The sequence below is a fragment of the Dermacentor andersoni genome, chromosome 11 (genome assembly GCF_023375885.2).
Source record: "Dermacentor andersoni chromosome 11, qqDerAnde1_hic_scaffold, whole genome shotgun sequence".
Lineage (NCBI taxonomy): Eukaryota > Metazoa > Arthropoda > Arachnida > Ixodida > Ixodidae > Dermacentor > Dermacentor andersoni.
The window spans coordinates 50,988,586-51,009,356 of record NC_092824.1 but is presented as its reverse complement, the minus strand read 5'-3'; the positions used below and the strand labels follow the sequence as shown (position 1 = coordinate 51,009,356).

General features: G+C 47.0%; 1 protein-coding gene across 1 annotated transcript in view; it reads left to right on the top strand.

Annotated features, from left to right (window-relative positions):
- LOC126518185 (uncharacterized) overlaps positions 1 to 15,618 on the top strand; it is a 32,247-nt gene extending 16,629 nt beyond the window's left edge. The window contains exons 5-9 of the mRNA XM_072285192.1: positions 2,427 to 2,625; positions 7,709 to 7,963; positions 10,726 to 10,941; positions 13,435 to 13,669; positions 15,446 to 15,618. Of these exons, the coding sequence (XP_072141293.1) occupies positions 2,427 to 2,625; positions 7,709 to 7,963; positions 10,726 to 10,941; positions 13,435 to 13,669; positions 15,446 to 15,618 (1,078 nt within the window). The remainder of the gene's footprint in view (positions 1 to 2,426; positions 2,626 to 7,708; positions 7,964 to 10,725; positions 10,942 to 13,434; positions 13,670 to 15,445) is intronic.
- Positions 15,619 to 20,771: the final 5,153 nt, after the last annotated feature.

Below are 20,771 nucleotides of genomic sequence, written 5' to 3'. Positions count from 1 at the left end.
GGTGACGTCGCCATCGCCGAGGCAAGGTCGTAACAAAACATAAAAAATAGAAAAAGTATAAATTATAAAAAAAAGGTAGAACCAGCTGTGGCGAAACCGTTTGTGACGGCGTTCCGGCTCAGTTGATACGAACGCTTTGAAGGGGCCATGCGGCTTCCTGGAAACTCATTCTACACCTTTCAGTACACGGGTTTCATTTCTTTGGCACCGGAGAAGCGCTGGGTAGACATGCATAAGCTATGAAAAGCAAGTTAGCAAATCGAAGTAACAGCCGAACCAAAGAATGCTTACGCATTAGTAAACAATTTTCAGCAATCCTGTAGCATTCTTATGTTAAGAAGTCAAAGTATGTTGCGTTTCCCGCTGCGCCATTCTTGCTAAACATTCATCACAAGATCACAAGTCTTCGACCCTATCGTTCAATATAAAACTTGGCACTGTTATGTGCTGGTTCCCCAAGAAAAAAAAAGCAACATTGAAGTTGTTTTCGCTTATGGCTGTTGCCACTAGAAAAGCTGTCTACTGCCGAGACAGACGACGATGATGACGATGGTATGAGCCGCCCTGTGGATGGTGTCACGGAAACTATTTTTTTATAGCTTTCTAAATTCATATGAATGCTTTCAAACGCTAAAGAGATCATAATCAAAGTAGAAGAGAACTTAATGTCGCCTCAACGTGGCGTTGTTACTCCCTTTGCGAAACCGACCTTCCAACCGCCTCTCAATGCTAGAACAAAACATTGGTTGGGGCTAGTTAGTACATAGTATTTTAAAGTGAAAAATTCAGCGCAAACACCAAGCGCAACGTGCTCAATGGTTTATGCCCCGTTACCACGTGCTACCTTTATCAGACGTGCTACCTTTATCAGAAAAAAGAAATGTTCTATAGCTGCCGAAGTTGAGGCTACTGTCCCATGAAAAATCCCAACAACAACCCTTCTGATTATTGCGATGCATGTAATCGGCTACCACTTATATTCGGGCGACATTGAAGTACGCTCAGTGCGACCATGCGAGGAGTAAGGAACTAAAGACTGAGAGAACACTAGTACAATAAAAGAAAAAGAGAACGAACATCTGGCTACGTACCTTTTTATTGCAAACAATGCTATTGCATCCCCCATGTGGTTGCATCCACAAGCTCCAGCATGATGAACATCATTGTTGCGAGCCTTTAAAGAGTACCGGCATAATATCTCCAACTCGCCATATTTTGGGGTAAATGAAGACGCATATCCTGAAAGGAATACTCGGAAACGTCAGCGCAAGCTGAAAAAAAAAAATGAGTACTCGTTTCTAAGAGCGTACTTCTGTTTCGGTATCCAGTAGGTCGACGGGTCATGACTAGTGTTCTAGAAACCTTCTAGAACACTATAGCCACAATCTTATGATACACTGGCTCGCTCGGTTTATGATATCGCAGCGGCTGCTACACTTGAGCGCAGGCAGAAAAGACATGCTTTGTTATCGTTCATTCTTTTTTAATGAAAAATGCCCTTGTAACTAACCTTATTGCTTCGCGACGTCAGCAGATTTGTAATCTGTGTTGTGACGTCACGATATTATCAATGACCCCAGGTTGGGTATCTTGAGACACACCTACAACTTCAAGTACCATCATGTTGCGTCCTTTGTCATTATACAAACAAGACAAAGGACGAGAAAGAGAAAAGGAGGGGGGGACGAAGACAAGCGCTTACTTGCAACTTTCACTTCCAAAGTTGAACAAGTTAAATCCGGGGGCTTTACGTGCCATAATCATGATTATGGCATGTAAACGCTGTACTCGGGGACTCTGGAATTTCGACCCCCTATGGTTTTTCTTTAACGTGGATGGAGTGCACGGTATACGACGACTTCCACAGTTGGAAGTCAGCGCTTGTCTGCGTCCCCTCTCTTTTTCTTGGCGTCCTTTCTCTGGTTTCGTACTCTTTAACAAGATGGAACACCAACTACAGCCCGGTCACATACCTTGCTGCAGTTTACCTGTCAAATTAAAGTAGCTTATAAGTGCATACCAGCCTTCGTACTTGCAAAGTGTCATCCTTTTACCGTGACAAGCGCGTGGCAGAGCTTCTGCAACTTCCATAGTATCAGTCAGTACTTCGTTATTCAGTGGGAACAGTGAACGCTTGCTAAGACCCACTGCGAAATAATCAATCAATCAATCAATCAATCAATCAATCAATCAATCAATCAATCAATCAATTGTTTATTAATCTAATAAGATCAAGTGTGTGGCGGGGAAAAGCAGCTTCACTGCAGCTCGACTGAGCGCGGTCCCCTGTGTTAAAATTCGGCAGTGAGCATCACTGGCCCATGCGCAGTTAAGGTGACGTGACACAAATCTAGGCACTGCACGAGAAATACTTTCCTTCTGTAACTTTCTTTTTTTTCCCTGCTCTCTTGCGCCGCCCTCCACAGGCCTCCGTGGATGTCTCCGAGCGACCCCGTGCCATCGATACACCGGCCAGAGAACGCGGATGCCCAGCCTGCGGCCGAATTGGAGCAGGGCACCAAGGCAGACGCCTCCGAGAAGCAGGATGCATCCAAGGTGCTTTGCATTGCACTCGAGGCGCGCTCGGCCCGTCTCAATGCTGACCCCGGGTGTGACAGCTCTTGCGTAGCCCATGTGACCGCGAGCCCGCGCTCCGAGTGTCGCGTGACGGGGAGAGGGTGACGGCAAGGGCGAAGGCTGGCGCCTCTATGCGGTGCTTCCCTTTCCGCGTGCCAAGTGTTGGAGGTCACGTGACATGCTTAGTATCGGAGGCGTGTGGTACGCTTGATTGTAGGAGGGAACGTTCGCTTTGGGAGAAGCGCGAGCGCTTCCCGTTGCCGGCGCTCCTCCCCATGCAAGCTGTTGTGGCAGCGTATGAGTGGATGAAATGAGTAAAAACTTTATCGTTAATAAATGGGAGCCGCTAGGTTAGGGAGCCCTCAGTCCTGGGATGCTCGCTGTTATTAGAGTGAACTTTGTTCAGCGGCATTCTTGGGCGCGTGACGTGTACCACATATGTTAACTTAGCAAGCGAGTGCTCATTGTTATTTACAATGCCTATAGATGTACGAACCTTAGTCCGTGTAACATTACAATACCTTGCTATCGATGTCAATTTCGCCCCGTGCACCTTTCTCTGCTAGGTGGCTGGTATCAGTGAACAATCAATGAAGAGACAAAGAACGGCACGATCACAAGATCTCGAGCTACAGCTTTCGAACTACGGTTTATTGCGAAGCATGCAAGGGGAGGGGGGGAGGGGGTCATTCAGTTTTACCGGCCTTCGCAACATAAATGTCACAGAGAGAACGTTTGCATGCATAATGTGGTAAAATTAGTCAAACATATGTGGTATTTGACGGGTGTAAACGCTGATATGATAATGAAGCACGCCGTAGGGAAGCAAGGGGGCGGCCTTCGGATTGATTTCCGAAACCTGCGCTTTTACACCGAAGCTAGCTGTCTATGGCTAGGATCCCGGGATTTCCTCGTGGCGTAACGTCGCCAGAAAACAATGGCGGGCCGATGCCGGTCGCAGTGCAGGGCAGAGCAATGGCTCATACCCTCGATAACATCATACCCTCGATAACAATGGCTCCTCGATAACATCCCGGGGATGAGGCATGGCCTATATGCCGACGACATTACCATCTGGTCGTCCACAGGGTCCATCGGGGAAATGCAGAGCCGCTTGCAGGCAGCTGCAGACGTGGTGAGCGACTATGCTTAGTCATGCGGCCTCAGCTGCGCCCCCCCAAAAGTCGGAGCTACTCCTGGACTCACCGCGAAAAAAGCACGCATCGACTCGCCCACTATCAAGATACAACTGGAGAGAGACACACACTCGTTCCGTCTCAGAGCGTAAATATATTAGGAATGATTTTCCAGTCAGATCGCACCAATGAAGTATTAATTCACAAGCTTAAGAATACAACAGCCCGAGTTACCCACATGATCCGGCGAATAACAACCAAGACAAGAGGCATGGGGGAGGCGGACACACTTCGGCTTATCCAAGTATTCGTCGTGTCTCGAATAACTTACGCTATTCCATACGCATTACTCAATGCTACGGAACTCAGTAAAATCAACACAATGACCAGAAAGGCATATAAGCAGGCGATGGTCCTGCCGATCAGTACGTCCACACAACGCATACTACGACTAGGTGTGGAGAACACGGCCGAGGAGCTGATCGAGGCATATTTATCGAGTCAGCGAAAAGGCTGGTGGTTACGGAAGCGGGGAGGTCCATCCTCTTACGCCTGGGGCTCTCTGCCCCTCTCAGCCATCCGCCGCCTCAGAATGTGAGCTTACCCCATACCATCTGGAGGAACATCACCGTATGTCCTCTACCTCGCAACATGCACCCAGTGCACCACGTTGAGCAAAGGGAGGACCTGGCCCTGGCCATACACAAGCGATACGGGACCTTTCCCTCTACAGCCTATACGAACGCGGGTTCTTATCCCAGACGCGCTGCCACAACAGCCACCGTAGTCGTCAACAATGAACATCGGAGCAGCATTTCGCTCACATGAAACAATCTCCTCCAAGCCGAGGAAGCGGCCATAGCCCTCGCCCTCTCCCAAACAGAGGTTGAAGTCATAGTGACCGACTACCAACAGGCGTGCCGCAACTTTGCTGCCGGCAGAATTCATACTACGCTCCAGATCATCAATCAAAAGCCGCCAACGAGATCAGTCATGATCATCTGGGCGTCAGCTCATCACGGCATTCCTGGCAAGGAGGTCGCCAACCACGTGGCTCGAGATTTGACCCACCGAGCCGACGCCGAGGAATCTGAATCCGAGCGCATGCACCCTCTAGTCTCGTGCAAAGACATCACGCAACACTACAAGCTAACCCGCAGAACATATGCACCGCCACACAAGTCACTACCTAGAGAGCAGGAGCGATTCCTCCGAGCTCTACAGGTTAATACATTCCCCCACCCAACCAGAAATCACCTCGTAGCCCCTACACAATTGTCTCCGCAATGCCGCTTCTGCGCAGAGCCTGGGTCGCTCAGGCACATAGTAGGGGGCTGCAGAGCGGCACCATTAAATCCTCCGAACCCTTACCCCACCAAGGAGCTTTGGGAGAGAGCCTTCGCCAGCTCCGACGTCGATGATCAGCAACGGCTAATTGATAGGCTCCAGGACGCGGCCCGAGCTCAAGGCATTCTGGAATGAGGACGCCTCTCCAAAGCTGCATTCACCCAGTAAAAGTGTTTATTCTCTCTCTCTCTCATACCCTCGTAAGGTACAGGCTACAAGCAGTGCTCAGATTCATCAGCGGTTCATACTAGCATAAGCAAGCAAAAATGTAAGGGATCATATCCCCGTAACGCAGATGCTACAAGCACTAAGCAAAGTGCAGCGAACGGTACATACATTCTTTGGACTCACGCATATAAGATAAAAAACGGCATGCGTTTTAATAAAGAGCAAACAAAAAAATATGCAAACCACATAATTAATGATAAGGCGCTCCTCATAACAATGCGAAGGACGTAGCGTTCCCCGCATACGTTTCCTGGTAAATATTACTGTTGCGCAAGCTGAACCGGCGACGGCAGCTTGCGACGTGGGGAGTGACGTCACTGTATCCTTTCGTATATATAAAATAACCAGCCTAGCAACTGATTTCAGTGTAGTTGCAGCACCGCTATGGGCGACGGTGTGGTGTCAAAATTATCATTACTCCCATAACTACCATAACTCTAAAATAGTATTACGTACCTTTACTCTAAAGCCACAAAGCATTGAATCATTGAGCCACAAAGCACCACATAGCAATTACCTGCCTGCCATTGAAGACAGCAAGGCGCGGCGACCCCAACCACGTGACTCACGTGACTGCGCGTTATACTGTTCAGGGATCCGCCCTCTTTGTTACACTGTATCCAGGGTGCATCCGCTCACTAGAGCGGATGGGTGCTCGAGACAGTGCAACAGCCAAAATGCACTTTTCTCCGCTGCAGCAGACTTGCCAAACCACAAACCCTAGAAAAGTAGGCCTATAGGAAGGTTTGCTTTATTAAAAAGATTGGGCTCTTGATGACGTATACTTGATTCGGTGAAGATATGTTACGCCCCATGCGGTTTATCGCTGAGTAATTCTGTAGAAAACAAAGTCAGCAGTCAGGGTACCTGTAAGGGTAGTAAATATGCTGGTGCTGTCTGGCGTATGAGCCATTGGGCAGGACACGGGGTACGCCACGAAAGCGTTGCTATAATACAGGCTGAACCAGGACGACGGTAATCGTGCTGCATGCCTGCGCATGGGAACTGAATATAATAGTGAAACAAATTGCAGAAGATTTAGTTCGGGGCCCACTCTGATTTCCCTATTCGAATACATGTTTCAATCAATCAATCAATCAATCAATCGGTCAATAAATTTTATTAAACGTATGATTATTCATAAAGGTATACAAAGGTATGACAGGCTGGATGTAAAACGTAGAAATTTTTGTTAACCAACTGTTGAACCGATTTGAATAACACTTGCTGGATTTGAGAAGAGAAATATAATTTCTAGTAACTTCAGTAAGCAGAATTTTTATTTAGAGCTTCGAATGTTTTACGAAAGCATCCCAAACTAGTAAGCTTAAGAAAGTCATTAAAGCACGAAGTTTACAAATCTGGAACTCTGCACTAGAAACGGATGTCTCACTTCTGTAAACTGCAACTTTTAGAGCATATATAATGGAGACAAGTGTGAAGCAGGAACTTACAGTTATAACGAAAATTTTTTTTGCAATGTTTACAGGCGGCTTGAAAAGTCTGTTCCCGAACTGGTCGCATATTTCAGAGCGCTGCATGATACATCAGTTTTGTGCGCGTTAGATGTATAAAGTTAAGTTTACAGAATTGTGACATGCTTATGTAACTGAATTATATTTGTAAGCTTGATAGATAGTTTGCATATTGTAGCTTTCAAAAATTTTTTAGAAAACATTGACGGCCTAAATCAGTATATGGCTTCCTGTGGTCACTACAGATTTTAGCGTTTTCTTTTAAATGCAACGAACTTCATAAAAAATCAGTGCAGTGGTTGCTGAAAAAAACGATTTCTCAGTTTGCATGTATTTAGATACGAGTCCGGGGATAGGAGTCCTAATTAGCCCACAGCGAACAAGGCTTACGTGTGTAATACGAAACGTCTAATCCTCGGACTAAATCCTCTGGTCGTCGTTCTTTGTCTTCCTTCTTTAGCCTATTTTGGTAAATGCTGCGAGAGCACATGCCGACATCGAAACATATGCATACCGCATTGATTTAAACGCACTGCATGTGTGTGCATTGTTGAAGCTACGTTACATTACACTGATTGCACACAGGATTGCATGCGATCTTTGCTACCCTTAGGACTTCCCTATCTGTGTTCTTGCATAGGTATATACCTCCAGTTTCGTACTGTACGTTCTTTATTATGAAGTGGATATATTACGCTCTCCTCGCTCCTTGTATATTGGGCACGGTATTCCATGTACAGAATCTGAACCACTCAGCTATGTTGTCTTTAGCTGAATGTGAAGTGCATCGATAACACACGTCACGTCATAAAGTAGGTATTCTATTATTAGTAGGCATTTCATTGTTAGCCATTGTAATAATAAAATGCATTACTGCGGAATCGATCATTCTTAATTGGCATATGCCCTTGTTCAAGAAACCGCTGGTCTATGCATATTAAACAGATGTTGGTGGCGGCCGAAGAGCTGTCGAACGCGATGAATCCCGGACTGGTTTCGGGCGGCGTCTCGGGAGCAACGTCGGTCGATCCCGGCACGATGGGTACAACCGGAGGTGACGGCACGGCGGCCACCTCGGCAGCCCAGGCCGATGGAGAGCAGGCCGCCGCGGTGCTCGAAGGCCAAGCCAACGCCGATCAGCAGCCCGAGGGGGCCGCAGCGGAGCCGCCTAAGCTGGCGTCGCATACCGGAGTCGGGGGGGTGAGCATATGGTTTGTTACGTGGCCTCCGAGAGCGGCAGGCGCAGCGCCAAGTCACGGGAGTGCGGAGGAACTAAAAGAAGTTGCAATTTCGCCCGAAAGGCGAAGCATCTACTGCGATGGAAGATTGGTCGACAGCTAGCTATGCGAATTAGGGATAGCAGTTTTATCAGCCGTATAAACTCGTCAACATAGGCATACTAAGTAAATTAACAAGCGTGCTGCCACGCGCGCACAAGCCAACACATACACATCTCGCTCGATGACCGCGGAAACTGGCTGTCAAAACGCTGGAGGGAAGAAGTGCGGCAGCAGCAGCGAGCGAATTGACCTTCGTGCTGCGTCTCGCATCAGCGCGAACTCAACGAGCGCGCGCACCGCCACTGATTCCAGACTTTCATTCGCCCCAAACCTCTCGTGTAACAACACGTCGTTATCCATGAGCGTCCCACAACTAAGGTGGTTTATAAAAAGAAATGCTACAGAAATTCCGAGAATCGTCTATGCGCAGGCATTCTTTCGCTCGGCTGTTACTTCGCTTTTCCTTACTTGCTTTTCCTAGCTTACGCATGTTTAGTTTGTTTCAGTTTCAGTTTATTGATGTGCTTGGAATTTTTTACAGAAGAAGTAACTCTAGGAGGTCCCATAGTCAACGACTGCGGAGCGACTCGGCGCTTCTCCGGTGCCAAAGAAATGAAATCTGTGTACTGAACGGTGGGATGATGAGTTGCCAGGAAGGTGCAAGGCCTTTTCAAGCTATCGTATCAACTGAGCCGGAACGCCGTTACAACCGGTTTCATCTCAGCTATTTTAAGGGCCCCGTGTCGCGTAAATTCCGGCGTCGGTGTTAGCGTCCAGCGTCTGCGTCACCGTAATTGAATATTCCCGTGTATATTTACTTATATGCATATGCCACGCCTTGCTATGTGGCGCGCGGTACATGCGAGTTGCGACATTGTTCTATCGCTAAGGTTGCTCATACGTAGTCCTACATTTTTCACAAGTTATTCCTCGGCATTTTGAGAATGACAACCCACAAACAGATGACACCTGTATGCCTTTTATGTTAGGTCTTCTCAGACAGAAATAGAAGCGGGAACCAATAACACAAACCTGAAAATTACGTAACGTTCTTGGCGCAGCTGTGCAAGAACTTCGGGATTGGCCCACGGAGGAGGCCGCGTTTCTACCGGAAAGCTCATCTTCTTGCATAGCGTTCGCCGCGAGCGTTTCCCTGTAAAAGTAACGTTTACAAGCTGCAGTTGCTGGGAAGCGTGAGAAGCAGTCGGGCATCTTTGAATGCTATCGCGCACCACTCTTAAAGACGAAGCTTAAGCATCCTCCAATTTCTTCTAGCTATTTTATTGCGATAGCAATTATATGGACTTATATATATTATATAATTATATGAAAATTATGGACATTCCAGGCGCATTTCTGTCATCGCCATCGGCGTCGCCGTGATGTTTTCATTTTATTTTCTCTTGTTACTTTTTTGTTACCTCGTGTACGCGGCGACGGCAGCATCACCTGCTCCTTTTTTACCGCAATCAATTATTTATTAATATATTACTATTAAACTATTATCACATGTACCAATCAGTTATACTTATACCTAACTGCCCCAAAGCAGGCTTCTTTGCACACACGCATATAACACGGGAAAGTAAGCTTTCAAGGCGGCCTGACGAAAACTTTTCTTTCTCTGATCAATACTTTTTTTTCTATAAATTGTGCCTTATCGCTTATAGAGCTACTAATCATCTACATTAACACTATTATAACGATTAAATGGCTAAACGTCGCAAGGTAAACTATTTTTATGCAGATATAAGGCATTACACTTTTAGCGTGACAGACAGATTTTGCTGGCGTACTCTCCGAGGAATGCTTATGCATTAAAAATTGCTGGAGTGAGTGCGTGCGATCGAGTGATGCGAGCGAGTAGCGAAAGTGATGGCGCGAATGACGGTGCAAGATAGTGACACGAGTAGTGTGACGCAGTATGCGACGTCACGCGCAGTAATAAACTCGACGAAGAAAGGGGATAAACAGTTTTGACATGACATGCAAGAAATACGTAAGGTCACGAAATTTTCAATTGTGTCAAGGCAGCACTTGTCCCCATCCCAATAAAAAGAGCGATATCTATCTATCTATCTATCTATCTATCTATCTATCTATCTATCTATCTATCTATCTATCTATCTATCTATCTATCTATCTATCTATCTATCTATCTATCTATCTATCTATCTATCTATCTATCTATCTATCTATCTATCTATCTATCTATCTATCTATCTATCTATCTATCTATCTATCTATCTATCTATCTATCTATCTATCTATCTATCTATCTATCTATCTATCTATCTATCTATCTATCTATCTATCTATCTATCTATCTATCTATCTATCTATCTATCTATCTATCTATCTATCTATCTATCTATCTATCTATCTATCTATCTATCTATCTATCTATCTATCTATCTATCTATCTATCTATCTATCTATCTATCTATCTATCTATCTATCTATCTATCTATCTATCTATCTATCTATCTATCTATCTATCTATCTATCTATCTATCTATCTATCTATCTATCTATCTATCTATCTATCTATCTATCTATCTATCTATCTATCTATCTATCTATCTATCTATCTATCTATCTATCTATCTATCTATCTATCTATCTATCTATCTATCTATCTATCTATCTATCTATCTATCTATCTATCTATCTATGATGAAGACCACTCTGGACAGTGCGGTGGCCAAAACACTGGCTGCACACGGCGCCCTCACGTCGCTGTCGGTCACGGCCGGCGCGCTCATCTACGACTACGCCATGGACGGGGACCCGGCGCGCTCTCGTTCGGCCACCCTCGCTTTGCTCTCGTACGGCGCTGGCGACCTGGTCGGACGCTTGTGTTACGAGGCCCTTCTTGGCGACGGCGAGCACCGCAAGGTAAACACGAACACTCGACCGTGCATACGCTTGCAGAAGGCGGCGAGGACGAGGCTCGCGTCTGTACCATAAGTGACTGTTTGCGAACGAACCAGCAACACAGCGGTAGCAGTCACGTGAGGCCTTAAACTGCTGCATTCGCGGCCGTCGCCGTTCTTTATCGTAGTCGGAGTGGTGGCCTAAATGATGTCATCTTCGTCATGCCATTCCGTTTTTTGAAAGCTAGCACAAGTAGTTAGGACAACGTGCGAGCATCGAAAATGATAATGATGACTCGCAATCGATTCGTTGCAATGCACGCTGTGACGCCCCAGGGTGACGGAAACGAACGACCAGGTTACGTCAGTCTGCTGCATCTGTCTTAACGCTGTCGTGCTAAGTTTACAATTGTAGTGAGGGCCTCTTGAAGTGTCTGAGGTGTAAAAACTGTGAAGGCCTGTGTGTCTTCGGAAAACGCAAATTGCGGAAAGTGATACGCGCGAGTCATCAAGCATCAGTACTCTGTCACGAGTAGTCGGTTAGCAGCACGGTATGCTAGAATGAAAATGTAAGACAAAGATTTTTAAACCTCATACGGATTTCTTAAGAAAAAGAAATGCAGCTGCATTATTATTTCGTTTTACCCTTTGGCGTCGGAATTGGACGTCAAGGGAAGAACGACGGGAAATAACGTTAGCGTTCAGGGCCGTGTGGCCGTGATGCTCGTGTGATAGTGTGGCAGAAAATCCGGTGTCGGCTTCGGAGAAGTTTTCTGTGAGCGAAAATTTCCGTGTATATTTAGCTATCTGTATACATGCCATACCTAGGCATGTGACATGCGGTATGGGGATGGTATATTGCCGCACCATATCTATCAATAAAGTTACTCATATCTTGTCTTAACATTTTTGACAAAGTTATTCCTTGGAATTCTGAAATGACAGCCCACAAACAAATGTCATGAACAAAACACCGACAGCGCATGGCTTTCATGTTAAATCGTTTCATATTTAAATATTAAAACTGCGAAACAATAACAGAAACGGGATAATGACCTAATTTTCTTTTTGCCGCGACTGTACACTACCTCTGGAATCGGCTCACGCAAGAGGCCGCGTTTCTACCAGAAAGGTCGCCTTCGTGCACAGCTTTCGCCGCCAGCTTTTGCCGGTAAACGTTATGGTTACATAAGTTGTAGTTTACGGGAAGCGTGAGAAACAGTCAGGCATCTTTGAAAGGTATCGCGTTCCACTCTTAAGCATTCTCCATATTTTTTTATGTCAGAAGTCGGGAAGCACTGGGAACAAAATATAATGTATACGTCCGAAGACACTGTGTGCATACAAGACTGTCCTGGTCCAGCACGTACACGTTTGTTTCCAACAAAAATAACGGCGTTTATGTCAATAAAAGCAACGCGACGCTGTGAGGCATGGATATACGCACAAGAGCTTGTTACAAGTGTCAGTGGTGCCAGTGATGACGTTTCGAAGGCAATGTAACGATGCTAAAGCGCAAAGTAACGCATAGATGCTGTGCCCCAACGTTCACTTGCAAATATTTGCATGCCTTGCACCGCGGGGTAGGTGTTGCTTGAGAAGGGTGGAAATTCGACCTTGTTTGTACGACATACTGCAGGCAAACAAAGAAAGGAAAGAAAATGAAATTGGAGGACGCTTAAGCTTCGCCTTCAAGAGCGGAACGCGATAGCGTTATGGCACCCCGTTCGCACCGCCCACTCATTCTCTCGGCAGGCTCTTGACGAGACGAAGGGGAGAAGCGGGCGAGTGGCGCGCCACCTGTCAGGGCAGCACCGTACACTGCGAGAAGGGGCTCTTTTGTGTTTGCCGCAAGATGGCTCTGCGTGTGCGTCAAGCGCAGAAGAAATGTAGCGGAAACGTACTTCACTACTCGTTTAACTGCGACATCTGCAATTTACATGCTCATAATTACCGATATACACCGCAGTATAACTTTCTATGGCACGTTTCTAAGGCAAGACCGCATTCACTAGAGGCGCTTTTGTCGCGGTTTGAATCATGGAACTCATGGCTGAGTAGTAGCGTCTCCGTCTCACACTCCTGAGACCCTGGTTCGACCACCGCCCAGCCTATCTTGCAAGTTGTTTTTATTTATGAATTGCCTTCTGGAATTTTTCGCTCACGGCCCATGCCGCGGACACCGGCTTTTCTGCAGCACGAGCTCCTTAACGCTGTCGCGTTAAAGATAGGGGAAAAACGTGGACAAAGAGTGCGCATGTGTTGCCTCCTCCTCCTGTTCGCGCTTCCTTGGCAGCAGGTATTTGCGCTTCAGGCAATGTGAGCACACTAAAGAATACAAGGCGACTTATATGAATGCTGGGCAGATACCTTTAACGTCCAACCCATACCCGTCGCCGGTGCCAGTGACGACGTCTGTAAGGCGATACAAATGTCTTAAAGCACAGAGTGACATACGGATGATACATGGCCGAAATGCTCGCGTCCAACGTGAACGCGCCCGTCACCGGTGCAGGTGATGGCGGTGCAGGCGTTCCTGCAGGGCGGCGTCCTCTTTCTCATGGCGATGACCAACGAGGTGTTCCTGCTGGCCCCGGTAGGCTTCGGCCTGGGCGGCATCAGCAGCGCGCTCGACCTGCTGCCAGTGCCGGTGCTGCAGCGCTACAGCGAACCGGACGCCGTGGAACGCCAGCTGGGAATATGCCGGGCCGCCTCGGGCATCGGATGCCTGCTCGGACCGGTGTTTGTCAGTGAGTGTACATATACGTAACAGCATGGGCAGTACTGCATTCAGCTTGTAAAAAGCTCTGGAAGAGAAGCAGGCAGTGTGACGATGACCTCTGTTCAGCCACGGAGTGAGATAGCGGCTGATGACATTACTTGGCGGAGGCAGGTGGTAGGATACATAAGCCGACACTCCCGCCAACTATTTAAAGCGAAAGCTTTACTGGCCGCGAACTTGCGATTTCGCCGTGGACGTACTCCGAAGATGCACACGACGTCCCACCGCGCTCCTCGTCGTTGCACTCGCCTCTGCTCGCTTCGCCAGGTGCGTCGCATGCCTGATAACATGTCGGAGGCTTGAAAAGGAGAGCTCGCGTGCGCCGCAACCACAGTTGAGGCGGCAGTATGGACGGCGACAATTCTTATAAGGAGGAGGAAGCCTGTAATCGACATCGGAACGAGATGAAGAGGAAACGAATCGCCCAGGAAACAGACGAACAGCGCGCCGAACGACTAGCTAAACGCCGTAACATAGCTAGACAAGCAGACTAACCTGGACTTGCAATCAAGATTAACCAAGGCTAACCATGCTATGCCTTAGCTTTCGCTACGTACATTCTGGCATAGCCGAGCTAAGCCGCTGTTTAGGAGTGCTGTATCTCGGTTTAGTCGGCGGTCAATGTAGGGGGCACGATAAATGGCAAGGGCCTGCAAGGACTGAGTGAGGCCTGCTGTGTAGGCTGGTCTTCCAACAGATATCGAGAAGCTTCTTTATTTTAATGAACCGATCTTCCGTAGGGTGTATTGCACCTCTCCGTTTCCCTTCTTCATACTTACCCGCAACGATGTAGCGTCGCGACACCGTGCTTCCTGCCAAACGCGTGTGACAAAAATAAGGAAACGGGTCAATGGCGCATCATCCTGTCAACCCGTTGTTCTTACTGTTCACAATTGTCAGTGCTGTTATTGTGGTTCCGACAGAGAGCACTCGAACATGATCGGCAGCTAACTATACAAGCTGGCCTCATTGGATACCGCAGGCCTTTTGTGCTGCGTATTTTCCTAAGTAAGGGCGTTAACACGAAAATCACGGTGCGTCTCCTGCGATCTTGTGGCAGTAGCCGGTCTATGCCGAGAATAGCGGGACATCAGGCTCGATATACGCCAGGCGCTCCCTTTCGGTGAACGTCCGCTCGGCCCTGCATAACTGAATGGCCTCCGCAATAAAAAAAAAAACAAAACAAAACAAATCAAACAGACAGATGTCTGAGAAAAAAACGTTGCCATCAATTAGTGGTTGGTTGATACTTGAAGAAGACCTATTTGGGAACATCTCTGGAAAGTTTCGGCAATATAGGCTTCTGGGCAGCTCGGCTATTTGCTAGTATGAAGTCCCACCGAAATCATCAGGCTAATCGGAAACCTATTACCACACTGCTCAAAGTTTCTGCAGCTGCTCGCCAAATAGCAATTTTTTTTATATATCACTAAAACGTTAATGTTAACAGCCTTTTTTTCCGAGAAATCCCATTTCTAATTTGTCGTGCCCACTCATGTTACTTTCTCTGTTATTTAACCTGGATATGACCTTAGGCAGTATAATAGCAAGAGCTTGGTGGCGCAACCCACCGCCCCGTTCCAAAGGGGACGCTCATAACATCCATCCATCCATGCGTCTTGCATCCCTCAATTCTGGGCATAGTGGAAGGTTTCGTGTATAGGCGCTTCTCGCAATGCAGAAATACGTGCACCTCGTTGCCGTGTATTACAAGGCGAGCCTTGCGGTCGTTTCGAATCGACAGTGGTGTTCCTGGACGGCGAGACGCAGTCCTACGCGATCGTCTTCATCTTGTCCGGGCTCTTCTCAATTATTGCCGGCACCCTCTGGCTCCCTGGTCTCAAGAAGGAGATGGACGAGGCCAGAGACAGGATGACCCTCCCGCCGTCTGCATACCCAAGAAACGTAAGCGCCTAATAAGGTTTGTATAGGTGCTATCTTTGGGGGGCATCTTCGTGAGCTACGGTTTCAGGAATTTTTTTCTTTTTCCTTCTATAAAAATGGGGAGGACGGCAAGACGCGACACGAGTGCTTCTTCCGACGGAGCCTATTTTGTTCATGAGTTGCGCTACAACGCTGCTGCTGCAAAGCATCCCGGCAAAGTATACGCATAGTGCTCGTAGGGTCTCTCAAGTGTGCGCCGACGAACGCGCCCCTGGTGGCCGTGTTGTTAAGTGCCCTCGGGAAAGGAAGCAGCCGCCCGCGGTAGTTTTCTGCGTCGTTGCTCGTGGTTCTGTTGGGATCCCGTTTTCAGAGCGAGATGAGAAACACTCGTCCCACTTGTGCGGTGGCCAAAGCTTCATCGGCATGTTGAAGTAGAATTTTCGCGCGCTGGGGCACTGAAATACCTGCAACAACTTGCCAGCGACAAGGTTCTAATCATTCCCCTCGAAGCTTCATGAGTAGGTGCAACAGCTACAACGGATCGCCGCTGTTCGGAGGGAAATTTCTTGCTCTCACGGGGGGCTTTCTTTTGTCACCCGATGTTTGTTGTGCTCGATCACGTTTACACGGGCAAGCGACGAAATTGATCACAGCCTACTTTTGTTTTGTTTCGGTTTGTCCGCAGTGCAGCATGTTGCTTAAAGGCATTTCGTTTAGGTTCTGAATTCCACTTGTCCTTCTACCGTTTGCCGCATCTTTATCGTGTAGCTCTAGATGGGATGCACGACTGCTTTGGGTGGTAAAGCTGCTGAATCTTATGAGGGCTGATCTTTTTAGGTTTATGCGGCCCTTTAAAGCGTCACACCGGCTGTTTGTTACGCACTTCATATTTTTGGATCTATTTCATGTGTAGCTTTGTGCATGTTTAACTGCTGCTAGTTGCTTCGTAAACAATTGATAATGATTTTTTTCTGACTTCGCTTGTAAGAGGGCTTAATCACGCTGTGTTTTATCGGAATGATGGCCGGCAAGTACACTCTTGAACAGAGTTATTCTTTTCACCCGAGCATACGTTCGACATTATGGTTGCTTGGGAAGTGTTTAGAAAACAGTTAGAGATGTGTAGCTCAGGGCGAGGATTGCTGTTAGCTGCTGCATACGGTTTTGTCGTTCGATTTCTCGCTGAAAAATTTGTTTCCTATTTGTGAGCTCATTATACCTTGATGATGTCTGAGCAGACTTAGCACGCACCACGTGTTTTGTTTGTTTCCGGTCGCCCCTCTTGCGTGTGAATTTTGTACTCCATTGTTTTTTTTTTTTTCCTGATTATCTTTTACGGCCGATACACCTTCGCCGGCGCTGCTCGACCTTTATATGTATCGCGTGTCTGCTTTCTTCCGTAGCATTAAGGAAATGCCCAAAAGTTTGTAATACTTGAGCTTTGTACCTTTCGAAGCAGGACACAAAGGGAACTTGAAATTGTGAAAGCTGCAGCGGGAAGGACAGTTCGTCGGCGTGCGCAGCGGAATTGCATCGGCGGAGCAGCGCTAACTCGCGCCTAATAATTCACCCGTGCGTTTGGTGACTTCGTTAACTAGCGCACGCATTTCCACTAATCAATTCGCAGCTACTCTTCTTGAGGCGACGTTGAGGTGCACTTATTCGTCGAGGTGACGTGCATTCATCAGTAGCAAGGTAAGCACAGTGTGTGCCGGCATCCCACCGTGCGTGGAGCCGCTTGAGATTTGCCTACGCCAACTACGTGTGCCTGTCTTATTGAAGTACAGAAACACTACTATGGCAAGCGCACAATTAAAGAAAAAAGAATATCGAGACATCGCCCTATAGTAAACAAAATGAAGCGTCTAGTTAACATGAACTCCATTTCGTGCAACGAAGCTTCGATGCTATTGTCTGCAGGACGTAACTAGCACACGAACTGGGTTGTCCCAAATTCCGGTAACATCATGGACATCTCCGCTCTTATAGAGGTCCCGCTTTTCCTACAGCTGTCACCGCTGACGTAGTAGTCTGGCATCCGAAAAAAAAAAAGGGAAATCGCCGCCACGGACTGCAACCATTCTCTTTGCAAAGCCCGTTGCGGTCTTTTACTGCATCCAGAGCGTGATTTCTAAAGTGGCCGTTCTGTTTCATTTATCTGCAGGAACCACCAGCTGTTGAACCAGCAGCGGCTGAACCAGGCGCTGCTGAACCAGGAGCGCCCGAACTATCACCGCCGCTGCCCGGAGCGCTCGCACCGGCCGCGGGCGAACCGGTTCCGGGAGGACTTTTTGCCGTGCCCGACGCGGCAGAACCAGGCGCTTAAATGCCAGCTGCGGATCCGGCTCCGGCTTAGGATGCGGCTGGACTCGTACCTGATCGCTAGCGGCCCTTGTCTTTGTGTTTTCTTTATTTTTTTCATCGATACGCGCACCGACATAATCTCCTCGTGCGCCTGCGCAGAGGGGTGCGTAAATGTAAGATACACGGCTTCACGTTGCCATGACAACCACCCACGGGCATGATCATGGCTACTTAGTTTTATTCATTTGCAACGTCGTAAGCCTGCTCGACTACGGATTTTTTTTATTTGGTCCTTTTCGTGGTATGAACATGGACGTAACCTCCCCGCTGGCCTGCCTGATTTGGTTCGTGAATATGAAATGCACGGCTTCACGTTGCCATGACAACCACCCACGGATACTATCCCGAAAAAAAAATGTTTTTTTAGGAGTAAAACGCTGTCCCGTCGTTTTAGTTCCAACGATGACTCAGGATGCGAAATAAAGTACAAGTGTGGGTCAACTAGCCCAGCAAGAAATAGCGATTCTTTTTCTTCCCTTTCCATCGAGAAGCACACGAACGCAACCTCAATCCCCGTGCCCCTGAGCACTCCCGTGTGCAAATATTAAAATCCTCGGCTGTGTATGTGTTATTGCCATGACGACCACGCACGGGTACAATTTTGACAGATTTTTGGTGGTGACTGTTCCGTTGACCAGAGTGCAGGATAACCCCTGCCTTCATTCTGTGGACCAGACCACGATCTCGTAATAAGCTCTCGTAATATGTTCCATGACGTTGTGCAAGAGCATGGCGCTCATGGTTTGGAGGTCCCCAGTTCAACTCTCTTGTTGGATCGACTTTCTTTTCCTTTGAAGTACTGCTGATTCTTTGAAATATTGTTGCGTTATTAAAGTTTCGCCACTATTTGCACATTTTAAGGTCGAAAGCGCCGCAATTCTGTTTTCAAACGCGTTGCAGTGTCGGTGACAGGCGACAATCCTGGCATTGGCAGTAGTGACGCTGGCAAAATAGAGTGCTAAAGACGCTTCGCGAAGTGCCACACCCTTGTGTTACGTGCGCCCCAATGAGACGCTGGGCCAACCAGTGACGACAAAGAATCGCCGCTTCGCAATTACGGACTCTGTATCGGCCTCTGATTGTTTTGGGGTCTGCTCCCCAAAATAAGTGAACAGAAAATTTAAGTCGGTAACAGGAGTGGCGAAAGAAGTGAAGTAAACGAAATGGGATTTACGTATTAATAATTTTTTAGTTGACAGTTGGTATTGACGTTGGAATTAGCCAACGGCTTTCTGGACTAAGAGAGCCGCCTACCTAGGTCGAAGAAAGAACACTTTCTCGCTGTTTCACACAATAAACGTTCATTCCTCCTCCTTGAGAGCTTTCCTTTTACAGCGAAGCTGTATACGGCTAGGGTTCCATGCATTTTTGTTCTACATGCACAAAAAATAAATAAAATGGCTCAAAGACCCGAAAGCATTCATACTCTCATTCATACAGTGAATTTTGCCGTGCCCGTTAGGCACAGGCTACAAGCACTCAGCAGAGGGAAGAGAACAGCGCCTAAATTCTTTCTAATCACGCATACACAGCCCTGTACGGCTCACGGATACTCACTTTGAGTGAATTATCTGCGATGACACAACTGTCGACACATGTTGTCCTTCTCGGTGATCTCAATGTACATGTGTCGGTGCCGAAAAGGGAGCGGTTTACGCGTTCCGTGTTGCAGACATTCTGTGCGATGCCACACCGACCCCGCCCAATCGAAATGTCCATCAATTTAACATTATTAAAGAATGGTGATTGCAGTTGCGAGGAAAATAATGACCACCCACCAAAACAATGAGTTCGTACCTTTGTTCAAAATCATGTGTCACCTCCGTGTCGTGTGCTAAACAGCTTCGATTGTCAACCAGCTTCACAGAGTGGAATGGCTCATGATATTTTTATTGCTTTTTTACTACTATCACAAAAATTTTACTTTATAAGTTCAAACATTCAAATTGACAATTCCCTTGTTTTCATTCGCTTAATTAGCCACCCTCTTCGTGGCCAATCCCCCACTGTGGGTATGAGTCACATGCAGGCGCCTATAACTTGGTCCCGTTTATGCAATCCGCAGCTACATATTATGCAAGCACATATAGAACCATTAAAAGTTCAGATACCCGAGATTATTTTCCCCAAAACATCCGTAAATATATTAAGATTGAAGTCAATGACATATTTTCTTCCAATGCTAAACTCCTGCCCACTATATATATATATATATTTCGGCGGCCTATTATAAAATAATTTAGCGCAATTGAAAACAAACAATCTAATAGAGACGGGTGCATCAGTGTGTTAGGAGAAAGCGGCTCCAGACAGTTTCTTCGGAGTCGCTATCCTGGTCTTATTCATTGCTACCTTCTTATTTTACACCCATATTGGAGGCGGTATCATTAGCAATTGCTTAGCTCTTGGAGAAATTCCGGGAAATTCTTCGGCAGCTGTGTTAGTGACCCATTCATTGTAATGTACACAGCACGCCGAACTGTACCAAGACAGTACAGTTCTGAATGCACTGGAAACATTAATTCCGTCGATCTAGAGTCTTTCATATGGGTACCAAGTCACCGTGGTTTGTTCCTGAATAAAATGGCGCGCACACTGGCGCGCACATCCATAGATGGACCTCTGTTGGCTGTTTTGCTAATCTTTCCTTTTATCACCAGGGCTAGATTTAGAAATCATTCTCCTTTAAAATACATTGCAAAGCAGAGATTCCAAATAGCAGACAGGGTTTAACCAACTGCTTCTTCCTTGGTAGAATCGATGGTGTCCCACATGTAAATTGGAAATTGCCGTCAAAAAATTACGTTCCCGTAGTCCATCAG